Below are 26,421 nucleotides of genomic sequence, written 5' to 3' on the forward strand. Positions count from 1 at the left end.
GAAAAGAGGGCCTGGCTGGGGTGGTGAGAAGGGAGGTGTGGCCTGACACCTTTCCAGGCTAGTCTCTGCACTGTGATTGACAGGGTTTCGTTTGCCCCATGCTGATGTTTGCTTTTCTATTATTTCCATGACAGGACAAAGCATCTTGAAGCTATGCAAACGTATTAGGTTCCAGTTCTCAGGTAGAAAATCTAGTACTGGTGTCAGAGGACTAAGATGCTGCTTTCTGGCCAGGTGGTATTCCTGCCTGGGGTTTATTGGGAGTCGGGGAAGATGTGTTTCCTGGCCCGTTTGGGTTGTGGACAAATTTTAGTCACTGTGGTTGTAAGAACATGCTTGTTCCTCTTGGTGTCAGTAGCTAGGGACTGTTTCTGATTCCAAGACAGCACCCTCAGCCCTGATGGCTCTCTGCTAGCTATGTGGGTCTCACCCCTGTGCGACAGAGCATCCTGCCACTCTGATCCTCTCCTCTCCCTCTGCTGGTCATGTGGAACCTCACCCTCTGTCACGTCGCATTGACCAACCCTTCTGCCTTCCTCTCCCACTTTCAGGAGCCAATTAATGACCTAGTGGCCACCAGATGAATCTAAAAGTCCCTAACTTGAATTCTCCAAAAGTCCCCTTTGGCTATTTAATGCAGCGTAGCCACAGGTTCTAGGAATTAGGACTTGGGTATCTTTGGGGGCAAATTTTCTTCCTTCTGATGCCGCACTTCATCCAAAGTCATGGCCTCACCTTTGTAGCTTAGCCTTGAACCCAAGCAGCCCGGCAACAACCCCTTCTCCTTACTTCTTAATTACCGTGCTTCCCAGAAGTTGAGACTGGGGAGTGACTCAGTGGTGATTCATGTGCCTCTCCTGCACAAAGCTCTGGATTCCACATAGCACTGCAGCAAAGAAAGGAGGGAGGGAAGAGAGGAAAAGATGGAGGGACGGAGAGAAGGGGAGGAAGAGAAGGAGAAGGGGAAATGAGTTAAGGACTTATTGCAGACATCTTCAAGTGGAAGACATGGGAGATATTATTAGAGGCAAGTTTGTAATGCCTTGTGTGTATGGCAGCGAGCCTACATTCACGTTATATGATTTTGTAACAGCCCCAAACACAGCTTAAACCTCACTCAACACCTCCTAGTTCTGGAATCAGAGCTAGCATGCTATGACTTGATTCTCAACAGGTTGCACTGGAGTTGAGGGCCACTGAGTTCCTACCTGGATGGAATTCAGGATCCTCTTCCACACATCCCCTTTGCCATCAGAATTCGCTTCCTAGTAATGACGGGAGTTCTTGGTTGCTGATTGAGTGGGAACCACTCAGCTTCTGGGAATTGCTCTGGATTGGGGCCTTGAACCCCTGTCATCTTGATGGTGGAAACCATCCCTGGCACCAGCCCTCACACATGCACTTCCAATCTCTCTGACTCTGGAGAAGATTCTTCTTAAGAGTTCCATGACTGGAACTAGATAAGATCTCACTAGACAAGACCCTGGCCTTAAGTTCAGTGGATGAGCGGAGATCAGCACATACACACAGCTCAACTCCCCTCCGTAACTGAGAACAGCCTGGAGTGATACTTGGGCAGAGGTCAGCTTACAGTGCTACCTAACACATCTTCCATGCACATGGGAACAAGATAATACATGCTCTTGGATGCATGGACCACAGAGATGAGGAGGAGTGGTAGAGACGGTCACCAAGAATCAGGTCCTGATGAAAAAGAATCTCCCACCTTCTTCGGGAAGGGCTGTTTCCATATCTAAAGATAAGATCCTCAGGTCACCTTCATCTCCTGAGGGTGGGAAGGAAGACCCTGCCTCCTCAGTCTCCTGAACACTAGAAGGAAGGTACCATGGAGCCTCTTCCTCCAGTGGTACGACCTAGGGCAGGATCAGAGTCAGACTTGTCTCCACCCTTGTTGCTGTTGGAGGGAGATTAAGTTGGGTGGAAGCTCTTGAGGAAGAAATGGGAAGAGCAGATGCTGGATCTGTAACGACCCGGAGAGATCTTGGCTCTCCAGTGGTGGGAACCTGGCAAAGTTGGTGGGAACTTCGGCTTTTTACAATGCATTTAAAGAAACAAACTTTATTACCTGAACTTTGTGTCATGCATAATCTGCTCTCCGACAATCACTTTGCAAAGCTATCTGAAGGAACATGATTTTATAACCATGTGAGAACTGGAGATGTGTCTGAATTATCACTTCTTCCAAAATAGTCTTCTAAAGCTTTGCAATGAAGTCTATTGAGTCATAGAGCAGGCACTCACTTCTTTTCGTCTATAGATAGCTCGGGAAAGCGGGACGAATTGCATGTGAAGCTTCCTGTTCCTTCAACAGATATTGGAACTGTATTGGGTTACAGAAGATGATGACGGAATCTAAAATCCCTCAGTGGCTTCGTAATTTGGTGTAGTAACGAAATAAGGCTAAGATGGTAGGAAGGGCCTGGCCAGAGCAAGAGTTTCCAAGAAATTAGAAAAGAGCACGGAGGCACCCGACAGGCAGGCTTCAGGAGGAGGAGAAGCCCATCAGAGGGGTCCACACCTGAGCTCGGCGCCCTGATTCATCTAGACCCCGCTCCCTTTCCATACAGGTTCTATGGTGCTCATCACTTTAATCGCATGACACCCTTGGGACCCATGCATCTCCAGGCTGCGTTCTCTGTCTAAAGCAGATGCTCACAGACTAGTCACCCTACTAGACTATGCTCCATCCTTCAGCTCGGCCTTTGTTTCTTTAGCAGCTGCTGGGATAAAATACCTTGACAAAGCAGCTTACAGAAGGAAGGGTTTGTCCTCGTTCCCAGTCACAAGCTACAGTACCACAGTGCAGAGAAACCATAGTAGCCGGTGACTGAGACACCTGGTTGTATTGCATCTATTGTCAAGCAGCCTTTATTCCCAGCACGTGGGAGGCAGAGATAGGCAGATCTCTGTGAGTTCAAGGTCAGCCTGGTCTACAAGAGCTAGTTCCAGGACAGCTAGGACTGTTATACAGAGAAACCCTGTCTTGAAAACCAAAAAGAGAAAGAGAGAGAAGAAGAAGAAGAAGAAGAAGAAGAAGAAGAAGAAGAAGAAGAGGAAGAGGAAGAGGAAGAGGAAGAGGAAGAGGAAGAGGAAGAGGAAGAGGAAGAGGAGGAGGAGGAGGAGGAGGAGGAGGAGGAGGAGGAGGAGGAGGAAGAAGAAGAAGAAGAAGAAGAAGAAGAAGAAGAAGAAGAAGAAGAAGAAGAAGAAGAAGAAGAAGAAGACGACGACGTTATTTAATTATTTAATGGTTGGCCTTGCCTGAACCACTCATGCTCATTTCATACATGAGGGGCTGGAGGCTCCAAGAGGTGAGGGTAGCTACTCAGGTTCACACAGCTAGAAAGGATGAAGCTGGGATTTGAACCCAGTTCTTATGATCCGACACTCCAGACTTTTGACTACTGTGTTTGACTTTCTACCTATCACCAAACTGCCAGTGTTCACAAAAAGAAAAAGAAAAGAAAAGAAATTGTGGGCAAAGGAATAAAAATAAGCTTATGGGAGCTGGAGAAACAACTCAGCCATCAAAAGAACTTGTTGCTCTTACAGAGGACCTGAGTCCAGTTCCTAGGATCCACACTGGGCAACTCGCCCCCCTTGAACTTTATAATTTTCTCTGCTTCCCTCCCTTCCTCTCCCTTCCTCTTCTACTCTCCTCCATGGTCCCCATGCTTCCAATTTACTCAGGAGATCTTGTCTTTTTCTACTTCCCATGTAGATTAGATTCACGTATGTCTCTCTTAGGGTTCTCTTTGTCGTCTAGGTTCCCTGGGATTGTGAATTATAGGCTGGTTTTTCTTTGCTTTAAGTCTAAAAGCCACTTATGACTACAAATGATATTTATCTTTCCGGGTCTGGGTTACCTCACTCAACATTTGCCCACAAATTTCAAGATGTCATTATTTTTATTTCTGTGTAATACTCCATTGTGTATATGTACAACATTTTCCTTATCCATTCTTCAGTCAAGGGGCATTTAGGTTGTTTCCAGGTTCTGGCTATGACAAATAATGCTGCTATGAACATAGTTGAGCACATGTCCTTGTGGTACGATTGAGCATCCTTTGGGCATACATCCCAAAGTGGTATTGCTGGGTCTTGAGGTAGATTGTTTCCTAATTTTCTGAGAAATCGCCATACAGGGGCTGTACTAGCTTGCACTCCCACCAGCAATGCAGGAGTGTTCCCTTTCCCCCACAACATCTCCAGCATAAGTTATCATCAGTGTTTTTGATCTTGGCCATTCTTACAGGTGTAAGATGGAATCTCAGAGTTGTTTTGATTTGCATTTCTCTGATGGCTAATGATGTTGAGCATTTCCTTAAGTATCTTTTAGCCATTTTAGATTCCTCTGTTGTGAGTTCTCTGTTTATGTCTGTACTCTGTTTTTTCTTGGATCATTTGTTCTTTTGATGACCAATTTCTTGAGTTCTTGGATATTGTGGAGATCAGCCCTCTGTCTGATGTAGGGTTGGTGAAGATCTTTTCCCATTCTGTAAGCTGTCGTTTTGTCTTGTTGACCGTGTCCTTTGCTTAACAAAAGCTTCTCAGTTTCAGGAGGTTCCATTTATTAATTGTTTCTCTCAGTGTCTGTAATATTGGGGTTATATTTGGGAAGTGGTCTCCTGTGCCAATGCATTCAAGTGTACTTCCCACTTTCTCTTCTATCAGGTTCAGTGTAGTTGGTTTTATGTTGAGGTCTTTGATCCATTTGGACTTGAGTTTTGTGCATGATGATAGATATGGATCTACCTTCAGTCCTCTACATGCTGATATTCAGTTATGCCAGCACTATTTGTTAAATATGCTTTCTTCTTTTCATTTTATATTTTTTGCTTCTTTGTCAAAAATCTGGTGTTCGTAGGTGTGTGGTTAATATCCAGGTCTTCAATTCAGTTCCATTGGTCCACCTGTCTGTTTTTATGCTTATACCAGGCTGTTTTCAGTACTGTAGCTCTGTAGTAGAGTTTGAAGTCAGGGATTGTGATGCCTCCAGAAATTCCTTTATTGTACAGCATTGTTTTGGCTATCCTGGGTTTTTCACTTCTTCATATGAACTTGAGTATTGTTCTTTTGAGATCTGTGAAGAATTTTGCTGAGATTTTGATGGGCATTGTGTTGAAACTGTAGATTGCTTTGGGTAAGATTGCCATTTTTACTATGTTAATACTATCTACCCAAGAGCATGGGAGATCTTTCCATTTTCTGGTGTCTTTTTCAATTTCTTTCTTCAAAGATTTAAAGTTCTTGTCATACAGGTCTTCCTGTTCGATTAAAGTTACTCCAAGATATTTTATGTTATTTGTGGCTATTGTGACGGGTGATGTTTCTCTGATTTCTTTCTCAGCCCATTTATCATCTGTGTAAAGAAGGGCTACTGATTTTTTCGAGTTAATCTTGTATCCTGCCACATTACTGAAAGTGTTTATGAGTTGTAGAATTTTTTGAGGTCACGAAAAATCAATCATTTTTAAATGATGCTTCTGACCCAGGCACATGTATGAAACTCCTAGCCTTGGTGTATATATTCAGAGAGCCCCCTGACTTAGGTTGTTACTTTACTTTTGTTTTTTAAAGAGACAGATAACACTGTGTTGCCCAGGTTAGACTGCAAAGATTATCCACGGGCTTGGTCCCACTTCTGATCAGCATGAGAGTTATGACCTATTCTGTTTTTTATCTGAGCCAGCTTCACCCCTCCCTCCTTAGGCAACCTGGCGGTCTCTATCTTCTAGGAGGCCACAGTATTGGTATCAAGCTCAGTGCAGACACAAATCAGCATCGCACACTATAGCCTAGAACTTGTGAACTTGTTTCTCGGTCTTCTAATCAGATGAGACGACAGGCATTCACTACAGATCCTTGAAAAGTAAGTTTTTCAGATGAGACCATACAATACTATACTCTTTTTTATAATCAGCTTTGTATTCTGTACAAAAAGTATAGGAGAGATCCCAGCAAGAAGCTGGAGAGTTCAAGGCTAGTCTGGTCTGCAAAGTAACTATGAGGCCAGCCTGGGCTACCTGAGAGCCTGTCTCAAAAAAAGACAAAAATTAATCAACAAATGACTTGCATTGTTCATTGAACATCCGTTGTTAAATTTGTTTCCATGCCCTCTTTCATGTAAGGTACGAGCAAAGACACCACTTTTTGGTGTCAGTTTGGGCCGGAGTACCCTGACTTGTGCCTGCAGCTCATCCTTACAGCCCCTTTAGGGGCTCCCAGTATGGCCCCCATTCCTTTGGCAGTTAAACCAAGCTTCAGAGATGTGAGGTGGCCTGCCCATAATTTCCCACAGGGCGGGACAGCGGGTGGTCCACACAGCTTCCAAACTCCCACTTAACTATCTCAGACAGGCTGAGTGTCCCTTTGAAGACATGAAGAGGGTTCCTGGAGAGCTAAGAAAGGAAGACTGGCCCTGCCCAGGGTGGCTGTTCTACCGCTCAGCAGGGGAGAAGTGAGCCGGAGGGGCTGAGCGTGCAGGGAACAGGCGGTGGTAAACTGGTACCTGACAAATGGGATGTTTTCAATCTATTGTTTTAAGTGAAATAGCTACTGCTAATATGCAGTCTGGGCTGAAGATAACCACACGTTAATTAAAGCAGAAGCGTGCCTTGTTCATTTACCTCCTGTTTGTTCGTGAGTTATTCTTAAACAGCATGCTGTATTTAAATACATCCCCAACCCTAAAGACTTCCAGTGCCGGATATTTGGGTCATAGATGAGAAACAGGCTCACACCTGGCCTGCTGAGAGAGGGTCCGAGGCCCTCAGAGCCCACCTGGACTCTGACCACCAGCGGATGGATGGACCAGCGGTAGCGGGAGCTTGGGGTGGACCATTCTATATGCAAAGAAAACCATATGCTTTGTTATTATGGGCTGTCCAGCAGCAGCTATAAAAGATATCCTTCTATGTATGCAAAGCCAAAATTATGCATGGAAGAAGTCTCATTTTAACCGCAGTGTGATGCCAAACACTCCCTTCTAGGAACTGCGGGGTGATGGATAGTCAGGGCCCGCAGTCAGCCCTGAGAGTATGGGGGGGTGGCTTTAAGCAGAATCCAACTTCTATACAGGTGAAGTCACACCCCTGAAGTCAGATCCTGGGTTCCCGTGCAAGTTCTATGGCTGTCTTTGTAATCTAAAGTATTTCATCTTTCTCAACCTCGGTTTCCCAGTGGAGCCAATGCCCTGTTCCTACTGCCCCACCACGATGAAGATTGGAGAGATGGGAACTAATGTCCTATGCAGCTCAGGCGGGGCCTGCATAGACCGTGGTGCTGGGGGAGCTTCCTGTGTTGTGTGGGAACTGGAATGACCCCTTGTTCACACTCCCTTCCTGCCTTCGCTGGTTGTTCCCACTCCAGGACAGGCTGCTCTGTGGCAGCCCGTTCACAGCCAGTGTGCTGGCTAGTTTTAAATGTCAACTCGAGACAAGCTAGAGTCATTTTGGAAGAGGGAACCTCAACTGAGCAAACACCAGACTGGCCTGTGGGCAAGCCTGTGGTGCATCTTCTTAATGGATGATTGATGTGAGAGGGCCCAGCTCACTGTGGGAGGGGCCACTCAGAGCTGGCCAGTCTGGTTTATTTACCAAAGCAGGGCGAAGCAAGCCCTGAGGAGCAAGCCTGTAAGCAGCACTCCTCCTTCACAGCCTCGGCATCAGCTCCTGCCCTGGGTTCCTGCCCCGACTTCCCTGGGTGCTGGACTATGATCCGGAAGTGCAAAACAAAATAAACCCTTTCCTCTCTACACTGCTTTTGCTCATGTTATTTTATCACAGCAATAGAAACCTAAGACAGCCAGCCTGCCTCCCTGGCCCAGTCAGGTGACACCTTGTCCCTGATGCCTTGCCAGATGTTTCCTAGAAGGACATGATCTTCCCCACCGCAAGTTTCTTAGCACTTGATGAGTGACACCTGTCCCCTTCACCCTAGCACATTCCAAGGGGGTCTCTCTCTCTCTCTCTCTCTCTCTCTCTCTCTCTCTCTCTCTCTCTGTGTGTGTGTGTTGTGTGTGCGCGTGTGTGTATCTGTGTCTGCCTCTGTGTATGTATGAGTGTGTGTCTGTCTGTGTATGTATGTACGAGTATGTGTGTGTGTATGAGTGTGTCTGTCTGTCTGTGTATGTATGAGTATGTGTGTGTGTGTGTGTGTGTGTATGAGTGTGTGTGTGTCTGCCCCTTCTATTAAATCAGTTCTCTTCTCTGGAGAGGAAACCTCTTAGATATTTCCCATCATGCTGCACTGTGTTGTCACTGCTGAGGAGATGTGTTATCATTCACCTACCCATTACAGGCTCTCGGCCAGGCACTAAGTTGCATGCTGGGGACAGAGCTAGAAGTGACACTGATATGACCTGTAGACACAACTATGGAGACAGAGAGTCGGCCAGCCTGTCTGTGTGACTCTAGACATGTCACTTCAGCTTTAAGAAGCACTGCACCAAAAGAACAGTGCCAAAGAAGGGGGAGGCTGAAACAGTATGACGTCACAGGGCTGTGGAAAGCAGGAGGTGTTAGAACAGAGGCCTCAAGGGAAGGGTCTACAGAGGCAGGTTTGGGGCGATTTCGAGGAGTCCCTAGTAGACGGGCACCTGCAAATGTCCTCAAGGTGTGTGTGTCAGAGGAGGGTCTTAGTTACCATTCCATGGCTATGAATAGACACCATGTGCAAGACAGCTTATAAAGAAAACATTTAATTTGGGGGTTAGGGCTCCAGATGGTAAGAGTTCACGGCCATTACAGAAGGGAACACAGCGGCACTGGAACAGTAACCGAGAGCCTACACCTTCTTGATCCACAAGCACGAAGCTGAGAGAGTCAGAGAGAAGAAGAGAGAGTTGGGGGATGAGAGCACTAAGTGGGAATGGTGGGGGCTTTGGAAACCTCGATGCTCACTCCAAGTGAGACACCTACTCCATCAAGGCCAGACCTCCTCATTCTTCCCAAACTCTTATACTAACTGGGAATGAAGCATTAAAATACGTGAGCCTGTGGGGTCCAATCTCATACAAATCACCACGGTGGGAAAGACTGGTCTCAAAACTACAAAGGCCAGTGAGACTGGGCCACAGCATGGTGGAGGAAGGTGCCCACTGGAAGCTATGAGATCTGGGTTAATCAGGAGGGGGTCTCTCGAGCCCCGGTAAAATGTTTAGATTTTTCCTTCTAACCACGACTGGTTAGAAAGGCAAGTATTATGAACATGTTTACAGCTTTAAATAGTCCTCATGGGGCTGGGCTCTATCTGAAGCTCGAGAGGAAGCTCAGTTGGTAAAGTGCTTGCCACACAAGCATTCCTGCCTCACCTTGACCTCCAGGCTTCATAGAGGAAGCCAAGTGTGGTGGCATACACTTCCTCCCCAGGTTGCTCTGAGTCATGGTGTTTATCACAGCAGAAAGGCAAGCTAATACAACTAACAAACTACAGGATAGATGAATGAATGAGTGGATCTATTAATATTCATCCATTACTTTGCAAACTGAGGCTATGAACACTTGTGTGATCTACCCAAAGGGAAGACACATTGTTCTGTGAGTCAGAGCTTTGAGGTAATAGACCCTTGCAGAGGCGTGGCTGTCGTTGGAGCCATTATCCCACCCCCAGCCCTTAGCCCTGGGCCACTCAGCTAGAGAGCCACAGCAGTGGCCAGCAGCTGGGAAGGTTAAAATTAGCCACCCCAGTTCTGCCAAAGGAGTAGCTGGTAGCTAATGATGTGCTGTGACTGGCCCATGGAACACACATCTCGGATGCAGCTGCTTCATCAGTGAAACTGTTGAGTTTGGCCAGAGCCCATCACCTCATTCTGGGCATCTCTTTGTAGACAGAGCTCAGATCAGAAATGAGGCAAAATGGACATTGTTTCCCTCCTGCAATCCAGAGCCAGAACCTCAGAGCTCTCATCCCCAGACCTTTGCAAAAATAGCTGTTTGAAATCAAAGACCGGAGGAAATAGGTCACACCCCATGACCTTTTAAGCGTGGCTGAATGAAGGGCCCCAGAAAGTGTTCCTTCTGTCCCCTTCCTCATAGGGATGATAGGACATGCTTTTAAAGAAAGGAGGTGGTCTAGATCCATCTCCTTCTCACAGATGATGGTTAGCGAAACTGCTGACTCAAAAGCCGATGGCTGCTGGTAACTTTCATTCCCTACTCAGACTCAGAATAGGCTTTCTGACATAGGCTCCACCCACACACACACACCTCTACCCTGGGTAGGGCTCTACCCAGAAGTGTTTGTACCTCCATCCGGGAAGTGCTCTTTGTAAGCCAGGCACTAGACTACCTGCCATGCTTCTGCTTGCCTTTTCACTTCTGGGGAATGTCCTGCAGATAAGCCACATCCTCACAGCGTGGTCTGAAGATGAAGATAAAGAGACCTACGGGCTTGTCCAATGTTGTACACACAGTGCTCCGTGTGCTTTGCCTGGAATCCACTCTCCTGACTGGGGTCTTCTATGCCATGCCTTCGTTATTTACATTATTTGCTCTTCTTGTGGCCACGGCAGCTTAAGGAAGGCTTGGTTGGGCTCGCACAGCAATTTATCCGGGAAGGAAAGGCACAGGGGCAGGAATGTGAGGCAGCTGCTCGTGTCTCATTCACAGTCAGGAAAGAGATGAAAGCTGTACTCAGTTTGCTGTTTCCAATTCCTTACATCTAGGACCCCAGCCCATGGAACGGTGTCACCCACATTCAGGATGCGTCTTCCCACTTTAACTCACCCAGTCTAGAAACTCCCTCAGTCTAGAAACGCCTGTCTGCCTGAATCCTGCCAAGCTGACAATCGATATTAACCATCACACTCCCTAAGAATCACTCAAAGTGGTTGGAGTCAGAATCCGGACTCTAGTAGTCCCATGGAGCCAGGCTCCGCCTCCCAACCTCAATATGCTAATTAGACGAACAAGTAAAAGTGAAAAACAGAGAGAGGAGATGCCTTCAGTGTGCTTACATTGTGAGTAGGGACGAGAAGGCATGGTGATTCCCTGAAAGTCCTTCCTTAGAATCTCAATGTGGTGTTTAGGTTTAAACAGAGGCTTAGAGGTCCGCTAGCCAAGCAGCGGGCATGGCTCCATTCATCATAGTGCCAGCTCCAATCTCTCTCACTTGTCAGATCTGTGGAAAATCTTTCCCTGGAAGACAAGTTCCTCCTCCTCTCACTGGCCCTAGGGGTCCCAGACTTTGCCTTCCCCAGTATGAGATTCCTGGAATGGCCTGGTAGGGGACAAGCATCTACTTGACAGTGTCTTCGTTCCTCCTGGGAGAGTTCCAAAGTCACCCCAAGGAGTATCCACACCACACTGTGGGGTCATTGGGAAGCCCTGGACTGGGAGGTCCCGAAGGTCCCTGTGGCTTTTGGGGCATAAGAAAGGGACTGTGGGAACATCAAATGAAGCTTCATCTCCTATATGCCTCTGTACACTATCACCCAAAGGACAGAAAGCTCACAAAGTTTTATTGTATGACAAGTAAGGAGGCACGGCATTACTCTAACATTTGAATTCTCTCTTCTCCCTTACAGAGCAGAGAGTGCAATCGGGTTTGACAGCTCTGCTGACAGAACTCTGCTGGCTCCCTGCTCCTCTCCAGAGCCTTCTGTAACTGATGTCCATGCCTCTGACCCCTGTCCCCTTTGGCCTGCAGGTCCCTGTCTGGACGCATCGTTGGCGGTGTCTGGTGGTTCTTCACTTTGATCATCATCTCTTCCTACACAGCCAACCTGGCCGCCTTCCTGACTGTGGAGAGGATGGTGTCTCCCATCGAGAGTGCAGAGGACCTGGCAAAGCAGACGGAAATTGCTTATGGGACATTGGAAGCAGGCTCCACTAAGGAGTTCTTCAGGGTGAGGGCATTCCCTGATCCCGAGGAGCCTTCTCTGAAGGGACTCACTCCATTCTGCTTTCCTTCTCAGTAAAGAGGGTAGGGGCTAGGGGCATGCAACTCTGTAGCAGAAGGGCATGGGAGGATCTGTGTTGTTTCCCAATCAACACAAAATAAATAGAGGATGGATAGATGATAGATAGATAGATAGATAGATAGATAGATAGATAGATAGATAGATGAATGGGTGGATGGAGAGAGAGAGATAGTAAGTAGGTGGATGGGTGGATGGATGGATGAGAGATGATAGATAGATAGATAGATAGATAGATAGATAGATAGATGATATAGAGTAGACAGACAGACAATTACCAGCAGCAAAGTAATTGCCTACCTTCATGCAAATCCCAGAAACTCATGAAAATTCTTGGGTTTGGGGCTCAAGAGGATCACTGAGGTGGTCTGCCCTTTTGGGTGAGAGATTCATTCGAAGAATTGTTATTGCCATGGATAGACAGCATGGTAGGGGATCTGAGAAGAGTGCGTGTCTCTGAGGCAGAATTTTGGTCTCTTCTTAGAGGTCTCAGAAATGGAGGTCTTATGCCAGATGGGCAATGAATAGTCCACACTCCTTGTAGTCAGGGTACCTCCAATTCCCAGGTGGCAAGGGAGGGGGTCTTGAGTTTCAAGGGAGGGAGGAAGAAGTCTTGTTAATATATATGACTTAGAGGAAGTGGGACATTGGGGAGGAAATGGGGAGGTGGGGAGGAGCTAAGGAGAAGTTGGGGAGGAGCTAAAGAGAATCTGGGAGGAAGTGGAGAGGGATCCATTAGGGTAAGGTGTACCTGTCTTTCAGGTAAGGAATGTGCCGACTGCACATTCCTGGTGTCTTAGAATCTGGTAGTCTGTGCCTATAAGCTCTTTTGGAGAAGTAAGAATTAAGGTGCCTGGTATTCTCCTAGAACCAGACACCAGGCAGGTTCTGGGGGTGCTTGCCTTTTTCCTCACAATAGCTGTAAGGAAAACACCACAGTTGGTAGCCATGGCCTGATCAACCCCTAGACAAAACCTAATTCTTGGAACATTCCTTGGCTGTCTTAAGACCCCTGAGAAGTAGAATTCTGTATCTATAGAAATTTCAAAGCTCCAGGGTTGATTTAGACCCCCATCAAAGCACAGGAAACACTATCCCATCCCTGTTCTCCCGGGTCTGTAGTTTAGTGAGGAATGACTTAGGAAATGTGTGCATAAGACTTGCACCCGAGACTTGTAGCTTTCCTTCCTGCTGTGGGTTTTCTGATATCAAAGGAGCCTTAATGGACTTCATGCATGAAGATTGGGGTCAGAAACTTGAGGGTGTCAACACAAAAACACATCTCTTACCTCAAAGGGAATAAGAGACAGTTTATTCTGGAACCAAATATGAGTTGCCATGGGCTGGAAACCTAGACTTAGGTCACTTGAAATCCCATGTTCCAATGTGGAAGTTTTTGTAGTAACAGAACATAAAATTCTTTAGTCTAGGCACTTTTCAAATACATTAGTGGAAACGCTAAGTAGGCAGTGGGAGCAAAGCAGAGAAGCCTCTACTATAGGCCTCGCATGATATGTAAGGTCACTCTTAGTCCTATAGTTTATGGAAATCTGGTGTTTTGTTAATACATTCCAAAGAGAATGCATCTGTTAGAAGGCCAGTCCAGCTTTGTTCCTTAGTGATGGGATGCTAGGTCTGACACAAATGGGGGACAAAGAATGGCTAAAGCTAGACCAAGATAAACTGTAGTTAGGCTCCAGACCTGCAGCATTTCAACGTCTCCACATTGCGCGAGTTCTAGTCCGTCTCCCAACATTGCAGACACTGCTTCTTGCCAGGACTTCTCTTTCACAATGGCTTCCAGAGTCATCCCTAGCCAATGGCTTCTGAGCTCGTGGTCTCATGATTGCAAAGAATGACAGACAAAAGGGTATGAGAAGAGAAAGAGTTATTGGGAGGTAGAGAACCAGTTCCCTATGTGAGCTGCTAAGCAACACTCCAGGTTGGAAGCTTTCCTGCCCTGGGAAGAAGGCTGTATGTATTAATTATCCAACTGGGACGAATCTGGTCCATTAATTTGAACGGGGAATTCTGATCTGTTGGTGGATCCAGTTCCCATGCTCGGGCTCCAGAAAGTCTTCCAAGTTTGGAGGAGGAAGAATGCGGAAGGGAAAAGAACAAGGACTGATTGATGGGCTAAGGAGTCAGCTTTTTCGTATGTAAGGGCCTGCATTTATTCATGAGGTAAAGTGGCACATGCTCTCTGAGATGGCTGCCAGTTCATGCAGACAACTTGATTTCCTTGAGCCCAGAACCCTCGGTGCTTACAAAAGGGATTGCTTTGTCCCTGGATCCTCCTCCAATTATCTCACAGCAAAAGCTGCTTCCTTTGTAAACAAGATGATCCGCTGGGAGAAAGTAGCACTGTGAGAATAGAGCTGTTGGATAGTACCAGAGCCGTGAGAATATGTGAAGACCGGGGGACATGAGGAGACCTTTGTGTCGAGGCCAGATAGACCAGGTGGTGAAGCAGGGGTCTCCAAGGGAAGAGCACTTTGTCAAAGTGTTCCCTGACTGTTGTCAAGAAGATGCCAAGCAAGCCATGCACTGAGCATCCCAACACTAAGGTAACCCTGGGGGGAAAAAAGACACAAATACTCCCAGTCTTACCACTTAAGCACTTTCTTCATGCAACGCGCTGGGCTAGCATGTCTCCATGGCAACACTGTCCATAGGAACTGCTATCACCACTGTTCAAAGAGAAACAGTGAGTCTCAGAGAGGTGATGGTACTTGCCTAAGCATCTGTGGCTGGCAAGGTAAATGAGGGAGGAAGCTGGCTGGGAGAGAGGAAAGGCACAGCTGTGCCTCCAACAGTTCTCTCTGTGCCTGACACCACGACAGAGTTCTCATTGCTACATCTCTGGTCCTAGTTTCTACACCTGCAAAAGAGCACTGCTCAGAGATGTCCTGTGAGCCCTGGCATGTCTGGGACTGACCAAGACTTTGGTGGATAGGGAGACATCAGCTTCCACTCCCACTACCCAGAAAGAGGGGAAAGGAAAGCATGGAATTCCTCACCCCCATCTCAACCCATGGCTCCCAGTCCCCATGGCAACCCATCCAGAGTCTCTGAATTCTCTATGGATGGTTTAATTAAGATGTGCAAAAGGCGATGGGAGCTACGCAGGACACATTCAAGAACAGATAGCCCGGCACGTTCCCAAGCGTCTCTGCCATTCGTACCCCATTGGAGTTCCTGGAGATTAGATTGTCCTGGTGGTCTCTGAGCACCTGTGAGCACAGCCTGGGCTTCAGGGGTGTGGCTGAGCGGATGTGGCATTTTTCCGCATATCGCTGCCCCCGGGTTTCTCAGTTCTGCCTGTTCACAGCTTGTTCCCTACTGTGCCCATCCTGTCAGGTCAAATTGCATCTTACAATCGCCCCGCTGTGTGTGCTGTTGATCTTGTGTCTGGAAGATCACCCGGCCCTGATTGAATGTATGCGGTTCACTGTCTCCTGTAAGAGAGTATGGAGCCCCCTGGACATGCCAGGATTGGGTGTGGGTGCTGCCCCTTCCTCTGCTCTCCTCTCTCACACATTGCCACGGTTGTTTTCAGGTCAGAGTCAGACATTTCAAGTCAGCCAGATGTTTGAAAAATATCATGAAGTAAAAGGAGGAAATAGAGGCCCAAAGAAGAGTGTTCCAGAGAACAAACCAAGTCTTCGAAATAAAACTGAGAGCTGAACCCAGGCTCCTCTCACCCAGTCCAGTGTTCTCTCCAAATCGCTCTATGGAACAAATGAAATAGTTTGTCTAACGAGGGACCATCGCAAACTAAATCCATGTCAAGTGGCTCCTTGAAATTCTAAGTAACTATTTCCCAACATTTTAAACTAAAAACTTAGAATTTTTCTGGGTCCTAAATATCTTATAGATCAGTCACCCAAAGTGACAGTTGTGTGTTGAAATGCCATTCACATCTGATGTTCTTGACATCAAGAAAATAAACCTAATACTTTGTACAGACAAAAACAATTTTGTATGTATAATAATGATGCTGTATTAATTAAATGTGATCTATTTAGTAACTGATATACAGGCTATATAACTTTTTCAGCAACTGCCCTTTTCTTTTTTTAAGCCCTTTGTAGGCAGCTAGCATTTGTCTGTTTCCAAAGTCTTGGGACCGGAGATAGAGATCAGTGAGCTAGGTGCTCACTGGACAAGCTTGGAGGTCTGAGATCAGATCCCAGCACTGGGGAAAAAACCTGTGGCAACACAGATTTGTAACCCCAGTGCCTGGGAGATCAAGACGGAACAATCCTGGCGCTTTCTAGGCAGCCAGTCTAACCAACTGGTGAGTTCCAGGTTTACTGAGAGACTATCTCAGAAGGTAAGATGGAGAGCAATAGAGAAAGGCACAGATGTTGACCTCTGGGCTCTACAAGACAGGGACAGATAAATACAAACACATACACAAAGGGAAAAGAAAACTCAAAAGCCATATTCCAACAACCCCAAAAATATCCTTGGAAAAAGCCTTCCCCCAAAAAAATATAAATAAAAGCTTGAGGGCTTGAGAGGTTGCGAGGTGAGAGGCTGCTTTGCAGCGCTGAGTTATGAGTCCTGACAAGAGCCTCAGACGGTGAGGAGGACACAGAGAGGATGCCTGCCTGCCTCAGTAGCTTCTACAGACTGGAGTCCAGTTCCCAAAAACTGGTGACTAGCAATCTCCACAGAGTACACAGTCCATACTCTGAGTGACCGTGAAACTTGTGACCTCCAGGGAAACCAGGCCTCACTGACAAATGCTAAGCCTCATAGATCAGGGCCCTGCGAGGTGTCTGCATTTTTACAGTGTTGGTTCAGGATGCAAGGGTCTCCTAGAGATTAAGGGCTGCTGTTCTGGGGCTGAAGGTCTCCGCGGACAGAGGACTGACTCCGCTCTCTGGAAAGAGAAGGATATAAGTGTTCTGCATTAGGAGGATTAAACAATCTGACCAAAACTCCCAAGAAAAAAAGGTCAGAGCTGGTTTCAGAGATGAAGAAGCAGTTTAAATTTGGAGTGTGTGTGTGTGTGCGCACGTGTGTGCATGTGTGCTCGCGCACGTGTGAACATGTGCATGCACATGTAGATACATGAAGACATATGTGCACATGCTCACGGAGGCCAAAACTCAACATCTATTGTCTTCCTCAATCATTTTCCATCTTAATTTTTGAGATAGGGTCTCTCAGCAAACCTGCAGCACCTTGATTTAACCTAGTAAGACTGACCAGCTGGCCAGCGAGCCCAGGAAACCTCCTGCCTTTGCCTTCCCACTACTAGGATTCCAGGCATGCCCTGCCACAGAAGGCGGCTCTTCCTTAACATGGATATGAGGGATCTAAAGTCAGACTCATGCTTTCAAAGCAAGCACTTCACCAGCTGAGCTCGTGCCCAGTCCCAGGCAGGAGGCTTTTCAGATGTAAGGAGATGAGAGTACTGGGTCTCCGGCATCATTGCTTATGTTTCTGTCACTGTGCTGAAACGCCATGACCAGTACAACTTAAGGAAGGAAGAGTTTCTCCGGGCTTATAGTTCTAGAGGGATAAGAGTCCATCAAGGTGTGGAGGCACACTAGCAAGCTCACGTGGTGGCCAGAAGCAGAAAGCTGAGAGTTCCCATCCTCAACCCCACACACAAGGCAGAAAAAGTGAAGTGGGAGTTATTACAAGGCTTTAAGTTCTCAAAGCCCAGTCCCAGTGACATACTTCCTCCAGCAAGACCATACCTCCTATACCTTCCCAAACAGCACCGCCAACTGTGACCTTGTACTCAAATATCAGAGTCTTGGAGGGGCAATTCTCATTCCAACCATCACCCACGTTGTGTGCTTTATCAGAAAATTGATGTCTAGATGGCAGGTCATATAGGAAATTACTAGACCTTGGCATGGGCAAAAAAGGATTTTGTTGTTGTTGCTACTGTTTGTTTATTATTATTGTTGCTGCTGTTGTTGTTGTTGCTGCTGTATTCAGTGAAGTCAAATCCTGAATTCAACCCTCTGCTTTGGAGCAGTATACATGCTCCCCCTTTTGAACTATAGACAGGTTCCACAATGTCTTTCAAAGCTAGACAGGGACCTGGTTGCTTATCTTTCCCCTATTTGGAAGGAATATAATTGCTCAGAGGTAATTAAATGATTCTGAGATACTCTGTTCATTCTATATTTACGAGATATTTGTACCTTGGAACCTACTGGTACTAATTAGAGGCTCTTATTTTGCAATCACTCATAATTTGTTTCTTCTTAAGCTGATCCGGCTCATGAATGTGTGATCAAACTCCACTCAGCTCCTCACTGATGTGCGCGCCGACCCCAAATCAAGCACCACCATCGCTTAACCCTGGCTTTGTTCCTGTCCCCTGCCAGAGGTCTAAAATCGCTGTGTTTGAGAAGATGTGGACATACATGAAGTCAGCAGAGCCATCTGTGTTTGTTCGGACCACAGAGGAGGGCATGATTAGAGTGAGAAAATCCAAAGGCAAATACGCCTACCTCCTGGAGTCCACCATGAATGAGTACATTGAGCAGCGCAAGCCCTGCGACACCATGAAAGTAGGAGGTAACTTGGATTCCAAGGGCTACGGCATTGCAACACCCAAGGGGTCCGCCCTGAGGTAAGTACCCAGATCTGCTTCCTTCGTGCTCCCTCTGCCCTCCCCGTCTCAGGAACGGGAGCCGCTGCATTACCACAGGCCCCCACGCATAATAGAATCCTCCAAGAAGAGATCTTCTGAAATGCCTGTGGGCCTGGAAGATTCGAGCCATCTGTGATCGGCAGCCCTGAGGTTGGAAAGTGACCTGGGGGGGGGGGGTGCCTCAGCTTGCGCTGATGTTGCTGCCTGTGTGTCCTTCCCCGTGCCTCGCTTTTCACCCCACTCCCTAAGTGTTAGCTGTTGGTAACCCCTGTGCTTCCATCTTGCCATCTGTGACACTCTGTCCCTTACTAGCTTACTAGACACCCTGCATCCAGCTCAGCCGTGAGCAGGGTTCTCCAGTCATACGGACTCTGACGGGAAATGGTTTGTAATGTGTCTCTCAAAAGAAGTTGAAACACACTGTCCAAATGAAAAGTCCAGCCAGCTGAGCCTTGAGAAACGTTCCGATCAAAGTGCCTCCTGATGAACAGGTCCCAGTTAACACAGCCCGGGTGTCTGTCTTGATTTAGGAGTCTTGATACAAGAGTAAGTTGTTCAAAAGGGGCAACGCTGAGATTATGTTCACATACAGAACTTTCGCTGTTTTAGATAGCTAGGGGCAAATCCTGCATACCTGCAATCAAATGGGCTAAAGCAGAGTTAATTCTAGAATTTGCTACTATCCTGCGGAAGGGAAGACATTTTATTACCCAACCCCTAGGTTTCCTAACCTGCGCACTGCAGCCCTTCTGAGGTCAAGAAGGTTGAGGGTCAAAATGGAATAAACTAAAGTCGGGCATAGTGGTGCATGCTTTTAATCCCAGCATTCAAGAGACAGAGACAGGAGAATCTCTCTAAGCTGAAGGCCACTCTGTTTGACATAGCAAGTTCCAGATCAGCCAGAGCTACACAGACAATCCAAATCTTTAAAAAGAAAAAATCAGGGATTAGAAAAACTACATAAAGTGTTATCTCAGAAACATAGCCTTAAATCACCAGTGAGAAATTATTAACTACAGAAGGAGTAAACATGTATGGAGAAAGGATACCCTCTTAAGAAGATTAAGATGGGCTAATAAGGGCTGTAAAGGGACAGAGAGGGACTGCTTGACATGACAGCCGTGGCCACTCTGCCTTGCCTTCTTCATTCACGGAAATGACATTGAGTTCCGTCATTATCCCGGGCACTGGCACGGCAGCTGGCACCAGTGTTCTGAACAAGGCACCCTTCCCATGTAACTACATGATTGCGAGCGGAGGCAGGCGTTCAACAGCTTATAATTGCTTAATGCTTTACTAATAATCATGAAAGGTACTGGGATGGCCTACAAAAGGGGCCCTTGAGGACATCTATTTCCAGTAACAAGGAAGAACAAAACTGTCACTGTAAGATGTGTGGGAATGCTGGATAGGATGTAACAACCAGCCCTTTAAATGCAAGTTAGAAACTCTCTAGGGCCAAAATGAAAAAAAAAAAAAAAGAAATCAAACGAAAGTGAAAAAGCAGAGGCTAATGATTCTGGGACTACCCTAAGCAGGACGGAGTTGCAAATTGCACACCATCCTACATAGTCCAGAGTCAGCAATACAAGCAAGACATCAATCAGAGACATTCTGAAAGAGAGAGAGAGATGCTCATTAAAGATCAGGCACACTTGATAAAGTTCACATTACAGCTTACAGAAATGACATATCTTTCTGTGTAAAATCTGGGAGTGTGGTAAATAGCAGGCAGGTAAAATCGAAGAGAGAATTGGCATGCTTGTACGGGGAGGAGCAATCAGAGAAAATTCTTCAGGAAGGTACAGAAAAGTGGGAACCAGAGCAAAGAGGAAACATCAGAGAAAGAAGAACTGATCTGTGATGATTTCCAAGTATAGACGTTAAGTATAGGCTACAGCTTGAAAGATTTTTTTCTAGAATTTATGGTAAACATCAACGCAGATTCAAACATCAAATCTCTGTGAAGACAGATTTTTAAAGAAAATCAACAGCTGAATCCATCAAAACAACAGGAGGTAGAGGGCAAGTAAAGGACCTTCAACACAGCTAGGTAGAAAGATCCAGCCAGGTCCTGGGGATGGGTAGAGCCTGGGTGGGGGAAGGCCTCCAAGGTTGCTTTCTTCAAAATAAGGTTTTACATTCAGAGGAACCAACGAGGCAAAGCAAGAAGATGGGGAGATGGCTCAGCAGTTGAGAGCACTTGCTGCTCTTACAGAGGATAAGAGTTCAGTTGCTAGCACCAATACTAGGTAGTAGGCAGCTCACAACCACCTGTAACTCCAGCTCCAAAGGATCTGATGGACTCAGTGGGTGTATGTATTCACATGAATGCACACACATGCACACACACACACACACCACAGAGAGAGAAAGAGAGAGAGAGAGAGAGAGAGAGAGAGAGAGAGAGAGAGAGAGAGAGAGAGAGAGAGAGAGAGAGAGAGAGAGAGAGAGAGAGATAAAATTTTAATGAGCAGGTACAGGTGAAGAACAGCCTGCTCAAAACACTGAAACAAGAAATCACGACACAGGATAAACCAAGGGGAAGACAATGAAAAGAAGACAGGGCTGAGCTTGAAACATGAGCCTGGAGAAGGTTTCATGAAAGACTTGTTCAAATATTAGTGAAAATGCTTTAAACAATTTTAAGTAATTCTCCAGGAGTTGAAACAATGAAAATGTCATCATGGATTTAAACACCACTGACTACAACCTTAGTGGAGAGAAATGTCATAGCCTGGTATTCACCAAACAGGCACCAGCATCCTGAGGAACTCACAAGACTTTTGGTATAAGTTTAGGCAGATTTTAAACAAGATCCAGACAGTAGTGTTTGTTGGGGAAATGACTTTTATTTAAGGAACGTACAAACAATCAGCCTAGAAAGATGGAGCGTACAGAATCAGATGTCACAGTTTCAGGGAAAGTTAGTGGTTGTCTGAAGGCTTTGGGGTCAAGGCCACCAGCGTCTGACAACAGGGCCCAGAGAGAAGCTGTGGTCTCCCCATCAACAGAATCCGGATACCTCTCCTCCCCCGACAAAGACACTTGAATAACAAGACAACCAAAAACGCACTGCAAGTTTCAGTGACAGGGACCCAAAATTTGAGTATTCTGCACGGCAAAGCCTCCCTACTCTAATAACAGCCACTGACTGTGGTATGAACATTATCTCGTCTCATCCCTATGGGCTGTCATTAGCCCCACGTTCCAGAGGTGCAGGTTCAAGAAAAGAGACAGCAGGTGGGCATGAGGACAGGCCATCTGATTCAGTGTCCAGGGCTGTGACTTATTCAAAAGCGGCTCCAGGGTGGATGACTGACAGTTCTGTCAAAGGCAGGTGCTAGAATGAAGCCAGAGAAGTGTGTGTGTGTGTGTGTGTGTGTGTGTGTGTGTGTGTGTATTCATGAGCAAACTGACAACCATCAACTCAGGAGAAAAAATAAAGCGTTTGGAGTCCTGAGCAACCACTGGGCAGTCTGGTGGCAGAATAACAGGCCCTGGTTTAACAATATCAGGTCCTTTTGCTTTGAAAAGTCTTGGTGCATTTTCCAAACTCAAAGACTCTTCCTGGGGTCAACACCAGGAGCCTGAATCTGCAGTGAAGAAAAGCCTACCTTTTTGGTTTATATTTCTGTAAAAACGACAAGGCACTTAGGACTTGCGAATGAGAACGGGAGAAAGGGAACGAGAAACCCGGATGCCCTGGTTGCGGGATTCCCAGAGGCCAGAAGGTGTCAGGTCACCGCCACACACATAAATTCACATGGGCACACATTCATCCACGTAAACAAGAATAGAAAATCATAAGTTCCTCCATCTTCAGTTACAGAGCCCCAGGGACCACTTCACATCAGGCATTCCAGCTGCAGGGTTGCATCTCCCCAGCCCTCTCTCCATCCTCCTTTCTTTGGAGTACTTCATAGTAACCATGGATCATGTGACCTCTGAGCAACCAACACATGGGTAAAGCTGGCCCAGAAGAGGGCCCAGCATTTCTGCCTGGGGAATCCCCATGCTGTCTATGGGATTCTGTTTCTCATCTGTATTGAGATCGATGTTGGGGGCTGGCTCACCAAATTAAGTGCTTGAGTGTAAGCCTGAGGAATGGAGCTCAGGTCCCATAAACCTACATAAAAGCCAAGCCGGTGTGGCAGCCACCTATAATCCCAACATCTCCTGGACAAACTGACTACTTAGACCAGCTAAGATTAACTAGGCTCAAGTCCAGCCAGAGACCTTGCCCCCGTAAATAAACTGGGAGCTATTGAGAAGGACTCCTGATATCTACTTCAAACCTATGCGTACACATGCACACACACTTGCATATGTTTCTGTCCTGCTACCAAACTCACATACACACAGGCGCACATGCCAAAAAGGAAAGGATCATTTTTTTTAGCAGCTAAGACTATACACATACACACTCCAGCCAGTTTCCACTATATCTCTTCCTCACACACCTGAAATGGGAGGAGCTGCTTCAGCAAGATGGTTTAAATCTAAATGAGTCACTTTAAACCAAACCATCGAGATGCATGTGCCAGCTCCAGCTCCTTTACATCCAATGACTGGATCCCAGGAAGCCATTCTGTAGGATATGTGAAAACCAGGGAGCGTGGTGGAGCATCTCTTGTCCTCTGAACCATCGCGCTTTTGCAGAAACTGTAAGTCACTCGCAAGACTGGAAAGTGATAAAAAGCTTATGCTCTTGACATGTGATGCTGTGTGCTCAGGACATGGCTACAAGATTCTCACCATCCCACCAAAGGCAGAGCAGTAACAGCCCCTTCAGGCAGGTGCTCACAGGCCCAGAGCCACCTTCCTGGCAATCCTCCAATTGTTCTGCATCACGCCGTACCTCCACACAATAGAGAACATTCCTTACAGTCTGCCCTCCGTTGCTCCCAGATGGATTCTGAACCTCTGCCTCCTAAGCTCAGAAAACTGGTGTCTAGGGAATATGAGTGTAGTCAGTAGAGTGTTTGTCACACAAACCTGAAGACCCAAGTTCAGTTCTCAGAACCGATGTAATCACTGCATAGACTGGGCCTATAATCCCAAGGCCAGAGAAGCAGAGGCAGGAGGATACCTGGAGCTCACTGCCAGCCAGTCTGTCTAGCCAAGTCAGCAAGTTCCAGGTTCAGTGAGAGACACTGCCTCAAGAACCAAGGTAGTGAGCAATACGGGAAGGCACCCAAAGTTGACCTCTGACCTCCACATGTGTATGCTCACGTGAAAACAGCCACCCAGGCATGTGCATATAATGGGGCAAAAGAAAGAGAAGGAAGAAGAAAGAAGGAGGGAAGGAAGGAAGGAAGGAAGGAAGGAAGGAAGGAAGGAAGGAAGGAAGGAAGGAAGGAAGGGCGGGCCTAAAACCCAAATGTTGCTCTAACGGAAGCCAGATCATGGTCCCACCGTGTGCTAAAAGACTCTCGGTGACAGCATAGCACTTGTCACCCTACTCTGAAAACAAATACCCTGAGGAAGCAAGGTGGCTCAATGCTTGGCTTTCCATTTGGACAGGTGGCATTCCTTTGAAGCAGATGCTGTTTGCTCGCTGTCTCTGCATGTCTGGGCTTGGGTGAGGGGCTGAGTTATGTTTCTGAAGCCCTCAGGTTGTGAATAAAGATGGACAGGCCAATGCCAGTCTCCATGGGGGAGGCAATTAGTAAATCCACTAATTATAATCTATGGGCCTTTTGGTGCCAACTAAATGTACGTGCCTGGCCGAAATGCAGTCTTTTCCCTGAGATGCATAGTCCCTCTAGTTAGAGACGATATGTTCAAATCTCCTCGGTCAAGATGCATGACCTGTATTTACAAACTCAAGCAAGAATGTACCCCAGATTGGCTTCTGCTGGATTCTTAGCTAATGGCTTTCCTTCACAAACCATCATCTGCCAGGAGTTTAATGGATTTGCTAAGAGTAACGCCCTAACCAAGACATTGGTCAAAGTCTGGTCTTTAACTGACTGTGGTTATGTGGGGGATTCTGTGGTCTCTGTGATTGTGACATCTCCGTGTTCTGTCACATCTTGTCCATGCCAGATGTTTGGGCCAAGGGGACACAGGAGCACAATGCAGCTTTTCCCTCACTAACGACAAACATTCAGGAAGGTCTGAGATCTACTCCCTGGCTATTCCATCCCGTACCTTCACTTTGGGCACCCACCCACCCACCCCCCCACACACACACAGCACTGTGCATAGTCCTGCACGAATCCTGTTGAGAGAGAAACAATCCCAGCCCTTCAGTGATGCCGTATCCAGAGGAGATCATGAGCAGAAATAAACTTACTGTTTTGTTGATGACATAAGCCGATCAAAGGCACTGAAAGGGAGGGAAGGCCATGTCTAAGAGACAGACGAGTGACATTGGACAGAACCCCGAAGGACTATGAAAAGGAAGGGTGGGGGGCGAGAGTGAACAGATGCAGAGGATAGGATGCATGGAGTGGTCAGGAATGGCTAGGGCCATCTTTCTGTCCACTGGAAGACATGCCAGGAAGTAGGAGCCATGAGTTACTACTGTCTATGGAGAAGGGTGGCAGCTGCCTCTGCAGTTTGGGCTGGATGTCAGGAGAGATCAGAAGAGCAATCCAAAGGCAAGGGTGGAGCTTGATTCTAAACATTACCTGGAGGTTATTTGCGATGTGAGTAGGCAGGAGAAGAGGGTCATGGACAGAGAAGTCACTTGCGAAGCTGTCCCGGTCATCTTGAAAGGAGGTAGTGAACTTGCTCATAATTATGACGGTATGGGGACAGGGGGCTGCCTCTGTGCTCATTATAGTTTTTCTAAAACCTGGGTAGTTTGGGGAAAAGCTGGCTTTAGAAGAAGTGGTGTTGTTGACCAAGAATTGAACAGGTACCAACTGATGCTGCCAAGGGCTAGATTCCCCAAACAGAATCACCTCAGCTTTGCTCTGAAATGCTGGGAAGATTGTGAAAGGCCTAGCTTTGAGAGGGTCTGTGCCTGTCTGCTTTTATTTTTTTCAAACATGAGAATCTCAGGATCGCCCACCAACATTTCAGTCTCTCTGGAGTTCCCATAGGATATGTTTTTCTGTCTTCACACAATTTCTAGGAACTGTCTTATTGACATCTGGGGAAAAAAGGAGAAAAGTGAAGGCCACACATCAAAAATGTGTCAGCTGCAAACAGGTGGGGACCATGGGCAGCTCTGTGGTCCTTCCTCCAATTCTCTTTCTTTGCCTGATGCAGATCTTAGTTCTACAGACGACTGTGGGAAGTTTTCTTCTCCCAGCCAGTCACTCTGACCCTGGAGACAATTGGGAAAGCAATAATCAAGAGATCCGCGTGGCATCTGATCTATTACTCTAAAGGCTCAGCCCCAGATTCCAGTGCCCACTGAGAGTCCCAGGAGAGCTGGTTTTGAGAAAAGCTTCACTTCTACACTCTCACTTCTCAGGTTTCCTCCAACAATCTAGTTCTGAAGGCTTATAACACAGGATCAAGAAACACAGAGTCTAAATGACTCTCCGGGAGTTCTGCCCTGCAAATGAGGGCCAGGAAAGTTTAGGGAAAAGGATGGGCCAGCAGCAGAGGCCAAACAGGGGGAGCAATGGTGCATAGCAGCAAGGCTGTCAGGGAATCTAGAGAGAGTGACACAGAAGTCATCAGCATTGAAGGCACACAGCTCGATCCAGGCTTGTGACTTCGCCAGCAGTCAGATCTTGCCGGGCCACCATAGCTTTATCGGCCTCTGTTTTCTTACCTAGAAAACTGGAATTGGGCCAGCAAGGTAGCTCTGCGTTAAAGAGCCTTACCCCACAATTCTGGCGATCTGAATTCAATTTCCAGAACCTATAGAAAGCTGGAAAGAGAGATCCAA

General features: G+C 46.8%; 1 protein-coding gene across 2 annotated transcripts in view; it reads left to right on the forward strand.

The window, feature by feature from the left end:
• The window catches only part of Gria1 (glutamate ionotropic receptor AMPA type subunit 1), a 309,709-nt gene that overhangs the window by 256,580 nt on the left and 26,708 nt on the right, over positions 1 to 26,421 (forward strand). For both annotated transcript variants that reach the window (XM_050157644.1, XM_050157643.1), the window contains exons 12-13: positions 11,668 to 11,866; positions 18,298 to 18,545. In XM_050157644.1, coding sequence (XP_050013601.1) covers positions 11,668 to 11,866; positions 18,298 to 18,545 — 447 coding nt within the window. The remainder of the gene's footprint in view (positions 1 to 11,667; positions 11,867 to 18,297; positions 18,546 to 26,421) is intronic.

Source organism: Alexandromys fortis, unplaced genomic scaffold (assembly GCF_014885135.2).
Source record: "Alexandromys fortis isolate MF-2015 unplaced genomic scaffold, M_Fortis_MF-2015_v1.1 scaffold_103, whole genome shotgun sequence".
NCBI lineage: Eukaryota > Metazoa > Chordata > Mammalia > Rodentia > Cricetidae > Alexandromys > Alexandromys fortis.